Source organism: Petromyzon marinus, chromosome 64 (assembly GCF_048934315.1).
Source record: "Petromyzon marinus isolate PM22_M1 ecotype Great Lakes invasive population chromosome 64, UKy_Petmar_22M1.pri1.0, whole genome shotgun sequence".
Taxonomy (NCBI): Eukaryota; Metazoa; Chordata; class Hyperoartia; order Petromyzontiformes; family Petromyzontidae; genus Petromyzon; species Petromyzon marinus.
The window spans coordinates 2728508-2745992 of NC_133730.1; the positions used below are offsets into that span (position 1 = coordinate 2728508).

At 47.4% G+C, this 17485-nt stretch overlaps 1 protein-coding gene across 3 annotated transcripts in view; it reads right to left on the bottom strand.

Annotated features, from left to right (window-relative positions):
* Window positions 1-3735, bottom strand: part of LOC116956313 (transmembrane protein 255B-like) — a 32590-nt gene extending 28855 nt beyond the window's left edge. The window contains exons 1-2 of one of the 3 annotated variants that reach the window (XM_076054079.1): window positions 3229-3735; window positions 20-120 (exon numbers count right to left, since the gene is read on the bottom strand). In XM_076054079.1, the coding sequence (XP_075910194.1) occupies window positions 20-116 (97 nt within the window). In that variant the 5' untranslated portion in view covers window positions 117-120; window positions 3229-3735. The remainder of the gene's footprint in view (window positions 1-19; window positions 121-3228) is intronic. The other 2 variants (XM_032977837.2, XM_032977838.2) reach the window with 2 other exon arrangements.
* Between the last annotated feature and the right edge of the window lie 13750 nt (window positions 3736-17485).

The window sequence follows — 17485 nt, forward strand, 5'->3', positions numbered from 1 at the left end:
CTGAGTGTCAGCAACCAACCCGGAGGAGGAGGAGGAGTCAGATGACTTGCGCGGTTCATTCGTAAGCATCCCCACTCTTCCTCTCTCTCGTCCCACACACTCACACACGCATCCATCACCCTGCAAATAAGTGATGCATCACCCGTGCGTCATGCCACGTATTCACACAGTGCGCGTTTCCCCGAGCAGCGAACGGGCTTAGAGCTGCTAAACCTGTGACGCGTGCGTGCGGTGAGAATGTTGAGCTTCGTTCGCACGTTGGACAACTCCGGGTTTAAAGTTCACTCGCAGGTGAATGTGCATTCATTTATATGTTGTATTTAAAAAGTTGATGCATTCTCTAAATTTAAGACCGGGGCAAAAAATCCTGCTTAGATGGGAAGTCTCATCGTCTGTCACATGTCACCTCGGGTACACTAGTCATGTGGAACAATATGCGTCATGTGGAACAATATGCGTCGTAAAATTTTGATTTAAAGCTTTCGTGACTGCAGTAATCCATATTCTTAGCTCTTTCGGTAAAGTCACGTTGAAGGGAAACAATAAAATAATCATATATATATAAAATCCGTGATCTGGTTCCGTTTGTAAAAGATGTGATTCCGGACATACAGTACCCTAGTGTCTACAAACTAAGGTGCCTCTGTGGTAGTAGTTACATTGGAGAAACCAAACGCCATGTCTCGGACCGCATTCGTGAACACAAAGCAGACCTTAAACACGGTAGGACCAACACCTCGGCCGTGGCAGATCATTGTTATAATTCAGTAGGCTCACATGACATTGACTTTTCCAAGACAGAGGTTCCTTGTAAGCCATCTGGCTACCATGAGAGATTCGTTCATGAGGCTATCCATATATACAAGCACAGAGACAATTTCAACCGAGAAGATGGATTCTGGCTTAGCAATCATTGGAAAGATTTGATAAACCATTTCAGGTCTTAATTGATTGTTCACGCTTACAGTGGCTTTCAGACAGATTACATTAATTTTTCGTCTCCCCCCTCCTCTTTTCAGAACATAGATGGACTAGTCCTTCTAAATAAACTGCCAAATTGCTGCGCGTGGCGCCGACGTTTTTATAAATAAATACACCGTTTAAAAATAAATTAATTAATGCGAACCGACGCACCTGATGACGACCGTTTGTGTTATGGTCGAAACGTCGTGAGATTTTTTTATTGTTTTATATATATTTTATTATTTTATTGTTTCCCTTCAACGTGACTTTAACGATAGAGCTAAGAATAATATGCGTCATGTGGAACAATATGCGTCATGTGGAACAAAATGCGTCATGTGGAACAACGCGCGTTTTGTGGAACAACGCGCGTTTTGTGGAACAACACGCGTTCTGTGGAACAACACACGTTTTGTGGAACAACACGCGTTCTGTGGAACAACACGCGTTCTGTGGAACAACACGCGTTTTGTGGAACAACACGCGTTCTGTGGAACAACACGCGTTCTGTGGAACAAAAATACGGAATTAAAAAGTCATGAACAGCAACAGCGAATACATTCTCGTCCCAATTGTTTTCAAAATCAAGAGCGCGGCATTTTAACTGAAAACAATCATCGCGCAGTTCTGCAGTGCAACAAATGAAACATTCTTGGTTCTTTCGGTAAAGTGACCACGTAGAAGGGAAACAATAAAATAATAAAAATATAAAACAATAAAATTCTCACGACATTCCGACTGCAACACAAGCAATCATCATCAGGTGTGAAAACCACAGCAAGAAAATTTTCTTGCTTATTTTTTATTATTTTATTGTTTCCCTTCTACGTGACTTTACCGAGAGAACCAAGAATATGAATCCCTGCAGTCACGAAAGCTTTAAATCAAAAAAATGTTCTTGCCGTGGGTTTTCACACCTGATGATGATTGCTTGTGTTGCAGTCGAAACGTCGTGATAATGTTATTGTTTTATATTTTATTATTTTATTGTTTCCCTTCTACGTGACTTTACCGAGAGAACCAAGAATATGAATCCCTGCAGTCACGAAAGCTTTAAATAAAAAAATGAAACATGGTTATATATGTGTGTGTATAGCCACTTTTATCAATCCACTGCTGGATGAAAACCTCCCAATTCAGTGCCAGTAATGGGGGTGGGGGGTTGACCATACCTCACCACGCTGGTCACTGCTGGTTGGTGAAGTGGGAGGCCCCAGGACTGGTTCAGATATTCGCTTGGCCCTAATATTGGCCGTGACCGGGAGTGCAAACTCACACGGCATGGCCCATGAGCTCAGTGCCCGCGGAACGTTGTGCCACCGCGACCGTTCCAAACGCATCGCCCTGCCACCCAATTAGAGTCATCATCATCGGCCACGGTCCATCCACTGCTGCATGAAGGATTCCCAACGCCAGTCGCTATTTCTCTCCTTGCCCGTGATGTAACAATCCACCCAGCAAGTGCACACGACCCGACTCCATCGCTCCGTCTCCGACGCCCCGTCTACATCGCTTCGTCTCCACGGCGATATTCCGTCGCCACGGAGACGGAGTGTCTCTTCTCTTCTCCACTCGCGGGCCTGAGCCCGTGGTGGATACTCCACGTTCCTATGGCTCCAGTTTCTACGCAGCACAATCACCGTGGACTGCCGCAGATTGCCACTCACTTTACGACGGCGCTGTTACGAAATTACGCCGCGATTCGTCGACGCACTTGTCACAAGAGTTCATGCGTAAGTTGTGACTATCATCGCAACGAGCATCGCACACAATGGTGACAGGACAGAACTAAACTTTGATTGTGCAAGGTATGTCCCACTGAGCTCTATCGCTCTATTTCAGAAGCGACCTGGCCGCAAATGATAGCTCAACGAAGTGGCTTAACACGTGCACATTTATAGCGGCAGCCTAATACACTGAACGCGTGATGTTGATTCTAAACGTGGAGGGGAAAAAAACAGAGGACGCGGAGTAAAATCCACGCGACAACGGGGAGAGAGAGACACGCAAACTCCAAATATACAACCGCAGGAGTCAGGGTCGGGATCGAACCCACGACCTCCTGTATACCAAGCGAGGTAGCTAACATCTCCTAGCCACCGTGGCGAGATGCACACAATCACCCGAAAATATTTATTTTAATCAAACTCCCGATGCCATCGAACTACTGACCAAACTCAGCGTACGACCACAACCCTATAGCAGTCGCACCGCAGATTTGACAGCGAACGAGAGACACACAGAGAGAGGGACTGAGATATTTACCAATAGCCTCCACGGAATGCAGATGTGGTTGGAATATGCTTGAGACTTGCTGCGAAGACATGCCGAATTAAATATCCTGATCGCCTCCAAGACAAAAAATAAAATCGCCGTTCAAATATGTATTTCTTCTTAAAAGATGGGCAACACTTAAACAACAACAAAACAAAACTAAACGACCCTAACCTGGCAGTAACGTCAAGCCACCGGCACCTTAATTGCTTCCCCTTTGCTGTAAAATTCGCAGCTCCCCGGCACCGATTTGACCACTCGAAGGGGGCCTTGCTGAGCCGCCTGCTCCCAGAGATTTGGAACGCGCCAGCTGCAAGTCGCGAAGCTCACGTAGAGCGAACGGGAGCGGCGCGCTGCGCAAACAAACCCCGCTGGCAAGAGCGGTACAACGGAGACATCGAGGCACCTACGGCCTCTCTCTTGATGCCACTGGGCCAGCAAGAGAGGGGACAAAGTGCGAGATGGTTTTTTTTCTTTTAGAGGAGGAGGAGTGGGGAGGATTAGGGGGGGGGGGTGTTTGGGGAATGGAGAATGTCTGCGGTGTGATGCGGCCCGCCGAGCGAGAGTAAAGAAGACAGCCCCAGAGCCCAACCCATTTCGCTTCTCCGCTGTCCACAGGTTTCCATTGCACGCCTAAATTTAACCAGCCTCTGTTTGAGCCTCGGTTCGTCCCCCGGGGGGGAAAACAAAACAAAACACAGTGTGGTTGGTTGGTGGTGGTTGTGGTGGTGTTATGGTGTTGGTGGTGGTGGTGTTGGTGGTGTTGGTGGTGGTGGTGTTGGTGGTGTTGGTGGTGGTGTTGGTGGTGTTGGTGGTGGTGTTGGTGGTGTCGGTGGTGGTGTTGGTGGTGGTGTTGGTGTTGGTGGTGTTGGTGTTGGTGGTGTTGGTGGTGGTGTTGGTGGTGTTGGTGGTGTTGGTGTTGGTGGTGTTGGTGTTGGTGGTGTTGGTGTTGGTGGTGTTGGTGGTGGTGTTGGTGGTGGTGTTGGTGTTGGTGGTGTTGGTGTTGGTGGTGTTGGTGGTGTTGTTGGTGGTGGTGTTGGTGGTGTTGGTGGTGTTGGTGTTGGTGGTGTTGGTGGTGTTGGTGGTGTTGGTGGTGTTGGTGTTGGTGGTGTTGGTGGTGTTGGTGGTGGTGTTGGTGGTGTTGGTGGTGGTGTTGTTGGTGTTGGTGGTGGTGTTGGTGGTGTTGGTGTTGGTGGTGTTGGTGGTGTTAGTGGTGTTGTTGTTGTGGTGTTGGTGGTGTTGGTGGTATTGGTGGGGTTGGTGCTGGTGTTGGTGGTGGTGTTGGTGGTGTTGGTGTTGGTGGTGGTGTTGGTGTTGGTGGTGGTGTTGGTGTTGTTGTTGTGGTGTTGGTGGTGGTGTTGGTGGTGAGATGTCCCGCGGACTGAATGAAGAGCGAGTGTTGGGGGTCGCCATGTGGCCTATAGCCGTCCTGGGCACTTCGAATTATTTGTTTTGTGCGTTTGATAATAATAATGGAGAAGAATACTCGTTATTTTATTAAAACAAAGAAACCTCTCACTTTGAAATCTAAATTGAAAACGCTTTTTTTTTTTAAAACAGTTCTATTTTTTAATTTCGCGTGGGTTATGTTGGTGGGTTTGCACGGGTGGTGGGTGCGTTAACGACGCACTTATATTTACGCGATCAAACCCAAAGAGCATTATGATGAATATAATCCTGGTCGCGAAAGCTTACGACGCGTTAACCTTTTGTTGAGTTTGTTGTCCTTTCCCCCGCACTTCCGATGAGCGCGGTTGGCTACGTACGGCGCGAAAGAAGTTCAACGTCAAGTACACACAAGCGACAAGGTTCAAGGTCACTTCACGGCGTGTAAAGATGAAAAAAAACATATTTACAAACACAATTGTAACACAGTTATAATACAATTATTGGACACAAAAAAATCACAAAGTTATAGAAAAAAACTGAAACGGTACGAATTAATAGTAAATTAAAGTCATCGTAATATTAAATGAATACAATCAAAAGGCCAAATAATGAGAATAATAATTCATCGGGCAGGCAGCGTCACAGCCGTGCGCCTCCAGACACTGGGAATATTTTTTTAATTTAAATATCTAAGTATTTTATTAAAGTAAACTATTTAAAAACAACAACAATCCCGGACAATGACTACAAGGTGGCAACTAGTTTCCGTGGCGCGGTGAGGGATATTTGCGTTAATATCCACCCCAGCTACGTCCGTATTCTGAATCGCTCTTGAAGAGACGGGTGAGACGGGGGCAGTGTCGAGCGAGCGCACTGCGCTATGAGCCCAAACTCCCAAGTTCGATTCCAGGCCACGGCTAACATCGACTGAGCCTGGGCCTCCCCTCCCCCACTCCTGCTTCACATACCCGTAGCGACCAGATGTGGTGAAGTATGGTCAAACCAACCCCCCCAACCCTCCCCCGCCCTCATTTGCAACGTGTCACGGGGGAAGGCCCATCATCCTCATCACCACCACCACCACCAGGCGGTGGATTCGTCTGAAGGAGCGATGACTTCTGATGCACCGCCACGGATGTTCGAACCAACGACTTTCAGTGCCTGAGCACACCACGTGAAGCCAACACAAGCACTCATTGATTCCCGTGCACGTCCGAGTCCACGGGTGGAATCATCGTGAGCTCAACAATCGATACGAACCGACGATGCAACGGATACTCGCCTCGTGCGTTAAGCGTTGGGTAGCGGAGATCGTAACACACGGGGGTGAGCTGCATCTAACATCAACAACAATCACAGATTCCGGTGACCTCATAAATCGGTTGCAGGTGAAGATGCAAGGAATTTTATGGCAAAACTGGCACGGCTCTCACCCCACGATGGAAACGTTATCTGTAATGCGAAGCAAATACGGTTGAAGTCGACCTCCATCCATTGTGATGGGGGGGTGGGGGACGTGGAATCCACGTTCTGCAGCGAGTGCCCGAGGATTCCAGCTAGAGCTTGAGACGCTTCCATTAAAAGGTCACGGGGTCAGAGATGCTGAGGCCCTGCGTTCAGAATCCAGTTTCTTTAGGCCGCCGGTCTGTGATTTAAAACCGGGTTCTCAAGTGCGTTGCATTGATGGCTCACAGGCCGGTCACCCCGCACACGACAAAGCATCACGTTGACTCTGACTCCATCACACGACAAAGCATCACGTTGACTCTGACTCCATCACACGACAAAGCATCACGTTGACCCTGACTCCATCACACGACAAAGCATCACGTTGACTCTGACTCCATCACACGACAAAGCATCACGTTGACCCTGACTCCATCACACGACAAAGCATCACGTTGACTCTGACTCCATCACACGACAAAGCATCACGTTGACTCTGACTCCATCACACGACAAAGCATCACGTTGGCCCTGACTCCATCACACGACAAAGCATCACGTTGACTCTGACTCCATCACACGACAAAGCATCACGTTGACCCTGACTCCATCACACGACAAAGCATCACATTGACTCTGACTCCATCACACAACAAAGCATCACGTTGACCCTGACTCCATAACACGACAAAGCATCACGTTAACCCTGACTCCATCACACGACAAAGCATCACGTTGACTCTGACTCCATCACACAACAAAGCATCACGTTGACTCTGACTCCATCACACGACAAAGCATCACGTTGACTCTGACTCCATCACACAACAAAGCTTCACGTTGACTCTGACTCCATCACACGACAAAGTATCACGTTGACTCTGACTCCATCACACAACAAAGCATCACGTTGACTCTGACTCCATCACGCAACAAAGCTTCACGTTGACTCTGACTCCATCACACGACAAAGCATCACGTTAACTCTGACTCCATCACACAACAAAGCATCACGTTAACTCTGACTCCATCACACAACAAAGCTTCACGTTGACTCTGACTCCATCACACAACAAAGCATCACGTTGACTCTGACTCCATCACACGACAAAGCATCACGTTGACTCTGCTCCTTTACTTAACGTGACTGAGTTCCAGTGCTGAATAATTAAAGATAACGTATTTTAATGTCACTCTACGAATATTTCTCTCATTCGGCAGAGTTGGAGAAAAGTGCTGCCCGCAGCTGTGTGAACCGGGTCACTTAAAGGGATCTCTGAGGTCGTTCCGTGATTTCCGTTTCTGTAGGTCATCATCATCACCATCATCACTCTCTCTTCTTCATCATCACTCTCAGCATCACTCTCAACATCATCATCATCATTCTCATCATCATCCACGATCACCCTCTCTTCATCATCATCATCATCACTCTCATCATCAACATTACTGTCATCATCATCATCACCATCACCTTATCTTCATCATCATCACTCTCATCGTCACCATCATCACCCTCTCTTCATTATTATCATCACCTTTCTTATCATCATCATCACCATCATCGCCCTCTCATCATCACCATCACTCTCTCACCACCACCACCCTCTCATCATCACCATCATCGCTCTCTCATCATCACTATCACTCTCTCACCACCACCACCACTACCCTCTCATCATCATCATCATCACCATCATCGCCCTCTCATCATCACCATCACTCTCTCACCACCACCACCACAACCACCACCACCACCACACTCTCATCATCACCATCATCGCCCTCTCATCATCACTATCACTCTCTCACCACCACCACCACCACTACCCTCTCATCATCACTATCACTCTCTCACCACCACCACCACCACCACTACCCTCTCATCATCACCATCACTTTCTCACCACCACCACCACCACCACTATCCTCTCATCATCACCATCACTCTCTCACCACCACCACCCTCTCATCATCACCATCACTCTCTCACCACCACCACCACCACCCTCTCATCATCACCTTCACTCTCTCACCACCACCACCACCACTACCCTCTCATCATCACCATCACTCTCTCTCACCACCACCACCACCACCCTCTCATCATCCCCGACATCATGGCCCGGTCCTTCCTTCTCTCCCTCCATCGTTCTCCCCCCTGCTGCCCATCTTGAGCCGTGCCCTCTCTGTCCGTCTTGGGGACCTCTGTCCCGGTATCCCTTCTCTCTCTCTCTCTCCCGTTCCCTTCTTTTTTTCAAACTCACAATGTCTATCCCCTTGCCACGGTGCATTATCGGAAACAACCCCAACATTTTCTTAGTTTTTTCGGTAAAGTCACGTTGAAGAGAAACAACAAAATAACAAAATATATATAAAACAATAAAAAATTCTCACGCCGTTTCGACCATAACTCAAACGGTCATCATCAGGTGTGTCGGTTTGCATAAATTTATTTTTAAAACGGCACATTTATTTATTTATAAAAAACGTTGGCGTCACGCGCAGCGATTGGCAGTTTGCCCAGGACTAGTCCATCTATTTTTTTTTAAAAGAAGAGGGGGGAGACGAAATTTTTTATAATGTATGCTGTCTGAAAGCCACTGTAAGCGTGAACAATCAATCAAGAACTGAAATGATTTATCAAATCTTTCCAATGATTGCTAAGATAGAATCCATCTTCTCGGTTGAAATTGTCTCTGTGCTTGTATATGTGGATAGCTTCAAGTTTTGAGGAGCCTTTCAAAACCATCACTTTACCCTACATTGCTGGGATCACAAAAAAGATCTCCAAAATCTTGAATAAACACAAGATCCAGGTGCGTTTCAACACATTACATAAAATCCGTGATCTGGTTCCGTCTGTAAAAGATGTGATTCCGGACATACAATACCCTGGTGTCTACAAACTAAGTTGCCTCTGTGGTAGTAGTTACATTGGAGAAACCAAACGCCATGTCTCGGACCGCATTCGTGAACATAAAGCAGACCTTAAACACGGTAGGACCAACACCTCGGCCGTAGCAGATCATTGTTCTAATTCAGTAGGCTCACATGCCATTGACTTTTCCAAGACGGAGGTTCTTTGTAAGCCATCTGGCTTCCATGAGAGATTCGTTCATGAGGCTATCCACATATACAAGCACAGAGACAATTTCAACCGAGAAGATGGATTCTATCTTAGCAATCATTGGAAAGATTTGATAAATCATTTCAGTTCTTGATTGATTGTTCACGCTTACAGTGGCTTTCAGACAGCATACATTATAAAAAATTTCGTCTCCCCCCTCTTCTTTAAAAAAAAAAATAGATGGACTAGTCCTGGGCAAACTGCCAATCGCTGCGCGTGACGCCAACGTTTTTTATAAATAAATAAATGTGCCGTTTTTAAAATAAATTTATGCAAACCGACACACCTGATGATGACCGTTTGAGTTATGGTCGAAACGTCGTGAGAATTTTTTATTGTTTTATATATATTTTGTTATTTTGTTGTTTCTCTTCAACGTGACTTTACCGAAAAAACTAAGAATATGAATTACTGCAGTCATGAAAGCTTTAAATCAAAACCCCAACATTCTATTAATCTGTGTTGATGGGACTTCTTTTGGCAGTATCAAATCATGATTTGAAGCTTTCGTGATTGCAGGAATCCATACTCTTTGGTTCTTTCGGTAAAGTCACGTAGGTAGACAACTAAGAGATCACGACGTTTCGATCGCAACACAAGCAATCGTCATCAGGTGGGAAAACCACAGCAAGAAACAACTGCTGAAGTACTACTTCAGCAAGAAAAAACTTCAGCAAGAAAAAACTGCAGCAAAAAAACTTCAGCAAGAAAAAACTTCAGCAAGAAAAAACTTCAGCAAGAAAAAAAACTTCAGCAAGAAAAAACTTCAGCAAGAAAAAACTTCAGCAAGAAAAAACTTCAGCAAGAAAAAACTTCAGCAAGAAAAAACTTTAGCAGGAAAAAACTTCAGCAAGAAAAAAAACTTCAGCAAGAAAAAACTTCAGCAAGAAAAAAACTTTAGCACGAAAAAACTTCAGCAAGAAAAAACTTCGGCAAGGAAAAACTTCTGAAGTAGTACTTCAGCAGTTTTTTCTTGCTGTGGTCATCCCACCTGATGACGATTGCTTGTGTTGCGATCGAAACGTCGTGATCTATCATTTTACTACCTATCTGACTTTTACCGAAAGAATCAAAGAGTACAGTATCAAATTTGTGAATAGGCTTTACCGTTTCTGGCAATAAAAACAGGTGTTAAGATGTTCAAACACCAAATAGACGCACCTAATACAAGGCATCAGGTCTGCATTAACCCACACATGTTTTTGGCAAAAACATGCAAACAAAGATGCTCCAATAATATACACCTTGTCTTTAGAATCTGATTGGCCGACGCCATCATATTCATGTTGCATCGTTCCACCATTAAGAAACACAATGCCCATGTGTTTTGAGAAGAAGTGTTAAACAACAAACGAAAAACCCCCCACGTGGGTTAGAGTTCATGATGATGCAGGGAAATCAGCGGCAGGTTGTTGGTGGCGATATTCACCAACAGTAGTACCCTGCACTGCCCTCTCCACCAGGGCACCGTTGCGTCTCCTCTCTCGACCTGTGCCAGCCTTCTCAGAATGGCTGCACCACCATCCTAGAAATGCGATCTCCCCATCCTCCCCATCCTCCTCCTCGTCGTCGTGGTCTCTGCCCAAACCCACTGCTCCCTCGAAAAAAAAATTGGCGATCACCCCAAACGAAACAAAAAAAAGAAAAATCAAGAAAATTAAAATCTAAAGTTTTTTTACAAAGCAGAGCACCTGGCGCGAGAGAGTCGGCAAAACCAAAATCACAAGCAGAGACATTTGTTGTTGTTGTATAGATATAAAACGAACTCAATGTTTTACGAGAGGCGCAGCGCACTGTGGTGGTAGTGGTGAGTTCGAGACGGCGGTGGGGTCCTTAATAATAAATCACGGCCACGAAATGGGATCCAGACGAGACGCAGGCGCAGGTGTGTCGCTGACCTCCCCGCTGGCCTGGCAAGAGCACCTGGGGCCGTGCGAGACGACACGGCCTCTCTGGGGGGCCGTGCAAGACGCCCCCCCCTCTCTGGGGGGCCGTGCGAGACGCCCCCCCCCCTCTCTGGGGGGCCGTGCGAGACGCCCCCCCCCTCTCTGGGGGGCCGTGCGAGACGCTCCCCCCTCTCTGGGGGGCCGTGCGAGACGCCCCCCCCCCTCTCTGGGGGGCCGTGCGAGACGTGTCCGGATTTGCAATCGAAGGTAAATCGTCGAAAAAACAAAATGAAACGCGGGCACGTCCGTACAACTTTTTTGACTGAAAACTTTCGTGGACTGCAGGAATTCATGTTCTGGGTTCTTTCGGTAAAGTCACGTGGATAGAAAATACAAATAAATACAACTTACTTTGATTCATCAAACCCCTGTGTGTTTATGAACATTGCACATTTTTGTAACGACTGAGAATCAAAGGGGTGCGAGGCTGCGGTGAAGGTTAAGGACCACCGCTCTTAAGGCTCCGTAAGGAGAATTCGTGTAATTATCAAGCCGTGGCATCGGTCTCGTCATTGATCGGCGATAATTCTGGCAATGAATCGCAGTAGTAGGCGCGGTGGGAGGTTGGCGATGTGGGGGGGGGTCTGTAACGTCTTAAAGTCAGTGTTAACAAGGTTTTATTTGTTTAAGGGGCCGTCCAAAAATGACGTCACGCACCTGGGGGGGAGGGGTCAGACATTGGTGACAATGTGACGAGGGGGGGGGGTTGAGAAAAGTGACGTCACATGAATATGCGCAACTTTAAATACATATGGCATTGTTATGACAACACTAATTGTGTTATAACAACACTCCTACAACATCAGAGTGCAGTGCCACGTTAAACAACGCACTACAATGACAATAGTTTAAAGCGATTTGAAGCATGTTTTATTTTCAAAATGTAAATATGGTTTTTTTTTGGGGGGGGGCAGAGCTTTGTGACGTCATATTTGAGGGGGGGTCTGATTTTTTGTGACGCCGTGTGACGAGGGGGGGGGGGTCAAAAAATCGTCCAAAATCGCGTGACGTCATTTATGGACGGCCCCTAAAGCAGAGGAATGAATGCGGGTATCAGTCCACGGTGGCGGTTCATCACGACGTCGCCTCTTGATATTTGCGCGGTCAAAGTCCAACAAGTTTATTCCAGCAGCCTGGTGCCATAATAGAGGGGTTTTTTTGGGGGAGAGGGGAGGGAGTGTTAGATTGCGTAAATATAAAGTTGTGTCGTGAAACCCGCCGCCATCAGCCGACACAGCCGGTTAGTAAAGGTTGTGTCACGTCAACAACACGTGTCAATCGGTGACTAGTTCAGCACACCGCTCGTGTGTTGGAGAGCAAACAAAACCCACAACATTTACAATTCGAGTGCCGTAACGTTTCGCCGGTTATGACAACAACGACGACGACGACGACGTGCCTCATCGGGCGACAGCCATAATTGTGAGAAAAAAAATCCTCCCGTTTCGGTCTTAAATAGAGAGGGGGGGGAGCGGTGGTAAATGTGACGTCGTCGCTTGCGAGCCAATCAGGTGCAAAGACCTGGGTCCTTTTGTGACGTCAACCGTTAACGCCGTCAGGCCCACGGGGCCCTGTTGCCTCTTCCACGCCTTAAAGAGTCTCCGTTAAGCAACGGCATCCACAGCTTTGCTGCTCTTCGGCTGAGAGGTGGCCTCGTCCCCCGGGCTGTCGACGACGATGAGCAGGAGTAACGCAGTTCGCGTTACTGCCGGCGGACGCTCCTAAATACTCCGGACCCTCTAAAGCGGCCCTCTAAATATCGGGCATAGCGGCGGCGAACGCGTTGTCGAGATTGGCATACCACGTGGCGTCGCGTGGGCGACCTCGTGGCGTCGCGCGACCACGTGACGTCGCGTGGGCATGCGTCGCAAGCGGTGGGCATTGCTGCGTCCTCCGACGGGGTGGCGATGGCAGCGAGCGGTGCCACCCAACCCACGCGTCAGGGGATGGGGGGGGGGGCCTTCGAAAAAATTGACGGCAGAGATGTTTCCGAGGTCGACGCGCCTCTACGGATCTCTCTCTCTCTCTCTGTGTAACACGTGGCAGGCTTTCGCGACACTATCATCCACGATACAGTCTTTTGTTGTTGTTTTTGTTGTTGTTGTTGGGAGAGATCTCGTGAGTATTTAAATGTGTCGTTAAACCCGCCGACACAGACAATTTTAAGGACACATTTATATGTTTACGCGATCTAACCCACCCAAAAAAAACCCCTGTATTACGGATCTCTCTATCTCTCGATATCCAGACTCGGGAAGCAACCGCTCATATACGGCCCACGCTCAACGCAGAGTCTGTCCATCGTGGCAATTTACGTTGTAAAAACATTCGAATCAAACCAAAACGATTCATTGCACTTGTTATACAAAGTTGTTCTTCTTGCACGTGCGTGAGTAGCCACGTGGCCTCAACGTGCACATAGCCTGGCACAAGCGCCGTGGTGACATCACCGCCACTTAGTGGCGAATGACGATTGTTGTTGTTGCTGCAGTCATCAATGTGGGGAGTTGTGGTGCAGCGGTTAGCGCGTTACACTACGGACCCGGCCACTCGGGTGTCGATTACCGCTCACGACCAACGCAAGTGACGATTATCCGATCTGGTCCTGGTCCTCCCCTAGATCGACTCAGCCTCAAATGAGCACCTGGTGTAGCGGTGTGTAATCATCGCCACTGGGGGAGACAAAGGCGGCCGCGCGTGGCGTTGGCCACTCACCCCCTTCGTGCGCCACAATGCCGGTAGCCTTCATAGGTGCTGGCTAACAGCACTTGCCCCCAAGAGTCTGTGAAGGCTACACGGGGCATCTTTGTCTTTGCAGTCATTAACGACCGGGGCTTGAGACTGTTAACGTGACACGATTTGAGTAACCACCTACACGAACGTGATTTCCTTTGCTGCCACTCACCACACGTACGTGTGTGTGCACTTTAAATGTTTAATATAGCGTATGAGTTGACCAAGACTTTCTTTTTTTGTTCGTTACAAAATGTGATTCGGCGAACGGGCGGAATTCACTGCCCCGATGCCTCTCCGCTCTCGGCACAGTGCCAAGAATTTCACAAAAGCACTCCAGAATCTGATCACACTTGCCTATTAATGTCATCATTTTGATCTTGGCCTGCCTTCAATCTTCTTCTTCGTGTCTCCTGTCCAACCTCTTACGGTCTTCCCCCCCCCCCCCCCAATATTCTGCACAGGCCACCGGCTTCTGATGGTTGGCACTGCCAACATCTTGAGGAGTGGCGCTGTGGGTGCTGCAGGGCACCCCAGGTGATGGTCCACGTGGTTTGCGTCTCCTTACAAGCACGCATTGTTCGGTTACGCAATAATTGCGCTATAAATTTTAAACATATTTTTAAATATAAAAATCCAATAAAGTATATACGCTATTTTGGTGTATATATTATATATACCCTATTGAGTTTATATATATACCCTATTGGGTGTATTATATATACCCTATTGGGTATATATAATATTTATTTATATATATATACCCAATAGGGTATATATATATATAATATATACACCAAAATAGGGTATATACTTTATTGGATTTTTATATTTAAAAATATGTTTAAAATTTATAGCGCAATTATTATATTTATATATATTATATATAGCAGGGGTCCCCAACCCCCAGGCTACAGACCGGTGCCGGTCCATGACTTGTTAGGAACCGGGCCGCACAGCAGGAGGAGGTGAGAGCCGTGAGTCCGCACGTGGCCCGCCCCCATTGTTTTATTATTCACCACTTCCGTCCGCTCCTCTTTCACGCACTGCGCCACTTGTCTCAGTCACGTGGTGTTGGTAAGCCCACAAGCTCTAACCCCTAGTAGCCACAATGGGTAAGCCCACAAGCTCTAACCCCTAGTAGCCACAATGAGTAAGCCCACAAGCTCTAACCCCTAGTAGCCACAATGAGTAAGCCCACAAGCTCTAACCCCTAGTAGCCACAATGAGTAAGCCCACAAGCTCTAACCCCGAGTAACCACAATGAGTAAGCCCACAAACTCTAACCCCTAGTAGCCACAATGAGTAAGCCCACAAGCTCTAACCCCTAGTAGCCACAATGAGTAAGCCCACAAGTTCTAACCCCTAGTAGCCACAATGAGTAAGCCCACAAGTTCTAATCGCTAGTAGTCACAATGAGTAAGCCCACAAGTTCTAACCCCTAGTAGCCACAATGAGTAAGCCCACAAGTTCTAACCCCTAGTAGCCACAATGAGTAAGCCCACAAGTTCTAATCGCTAGTAGTCACAATGAGTAAGCCCACAAGTTCTAACCCCTAGTAGCCACAATGAGTAAAAAACAAACGTCGCTCGAGAGCTTCTTTGAAAAGGGGGAAAGACAACAATGATGAACCCCCCCTCCCCCGCGGTCCGTAAAAAAATAGTCTTCCACGAAACCCATCCCTGGTGCCAAAAATGTGGGGGCCCGCTGATGTATATAGGGTATATTTTTACATTCTTTTATGCCTGATTTGTTGTTTTTATATACACCCTATCGGATTCTTACCGTCGCGTCCCTCCAACAGTTTTTGTTCGCTTGTTCGAAAACAGAAACTCAACGCAAGATATTTTTGTCTCTCACTTATCTCGAGCCCGACTGTGCAGCCGCTGCCGCCCCCCCCACCCCCCGTCTTCTTCCTCTCTCTCCATTTGCTTCAACCGCGCTCCGAGCAGTGAAAATTGTCCACGAAATCGCCACAACGGCAGGCAGCCGTTGCGAGCCGCCATGTGGCAAAGCAGCGACGCGCAGGGGAGGCCGGCCCTCGTGTCCCCACCGGGGACCCGCAAGGTCACTCGTGCCCTTGGCAGAAGAGGCCCAGGGCGTGCAGGTCAACGGGTGCCACCCGCTGGCCGAGACTTGGTGATGCTGTGGTAGTCCTGCTGCTTGGCTGGCCACAGAAGAAGAAAGACGTCGGTCACCGGCGTCGTCGCTCGGCGCTTTCGGACGAGCTCCCGCGGCCGTCTGGAACGCTCTTCCTTCCGATATTAACAAGCCACTGGTGAGCTATGCACTTTGAAGTAATCTAAATTGAAATCTCGTTTCCTTAGAGTTGCTTGTTATAATAGGGGTTTTCCCCCTTTTTTTCTGGCAACAAAACTGAAACCTTTTTTACAAGGATTCATGTCTGCATTAACCACAATACCTGCAGTCAAAATGCAAACAAAAAACATACTATGATAATATATGCATTGTCCTTGAAACTGATTGGTCCACACCAAGGGACGGCCAAAAGGCATACAGCTGTACGCCATTTGGCGTTATCTGGTCGAGCACCAATTTGGTCGAGGCTTAAAAGAAAGCCGTCCCTTGGTGTGGACCAATCAGTTTCAAGGACAATGCATATATTATCATAGTATGATTTTTGTTTGCATTTTGACTGCAGGTATTGTGGTTAATGCAGTAACATGAATCCTTGTAAAAAGGTTTCAGTTTTGTTGCCAGAAAAAAAGGGGAAAAACCCTATTATTATATTTTGGTACTGGCAAAGGAGGTCTAATGATGAGTTGCTTGTTGTTGTGTTTAGTCTGTTGTCCTTCCCCCGCCCCCGCAACTCCGATTAGTGCGGTTGGTTACGTACGGTATGACAGAAGTTCAACGTGCACACGCATACCCAGTGCAGTGGCTACAGAGTGCGGTGGCTCTGTGATGCGCAGTGTAACACCTCAAGGGGTTATAAAAGGCAAAAATCTGCGCGGCATTGCACGTACAGAAACTAATCAGCCTTATCCAGACCACCAGCTCCAAAGAACTCAATCGTGTGGCCGCTTTGTCGTTTAGTCCGCCGACTTCTAAGCGATGACAAAATGTCGCCGTCCACATTCGCTGAGCGTTTCGGCCTAGTGCGAATGTTTCCGTGGCGATGGTCCTCCCGGTCACTGAGAGACGAGGGCAGTGCCGGATTATCCCAGGAGCAACAGCAGCTACATATGTAGTAGCTACGGTAGCTACACGTGTAGTAGCTACACATGTAGCTACAACACATGTAGCAGCTACTACATAGTAGCTACGGGCCCTGCACTTTCAAGGGCCCCGCGCTAAATGCTTTCAAGCTCACAATTCCGTTTCAGTGATTCTGCACTTGCTCTATTACTATAGTACTATACCGCCTTAAACTTTTACGAACGACCAGCTGTTTAAGGTTAGGTTAGGTTATTTGTCGTAATATCCGGATGTATAGCAAATGAAAAATACAATTATTTTACTATGCAAGTTAAAATTTTACGTGTTTCAATATTTCCGTGTTTTTTTTATTTAATTAGGGCCCCTTTATAACATTTGCTACAGGCCCCGCGCTCGCTTCATCCGGCACTGGACGAGGGGACGG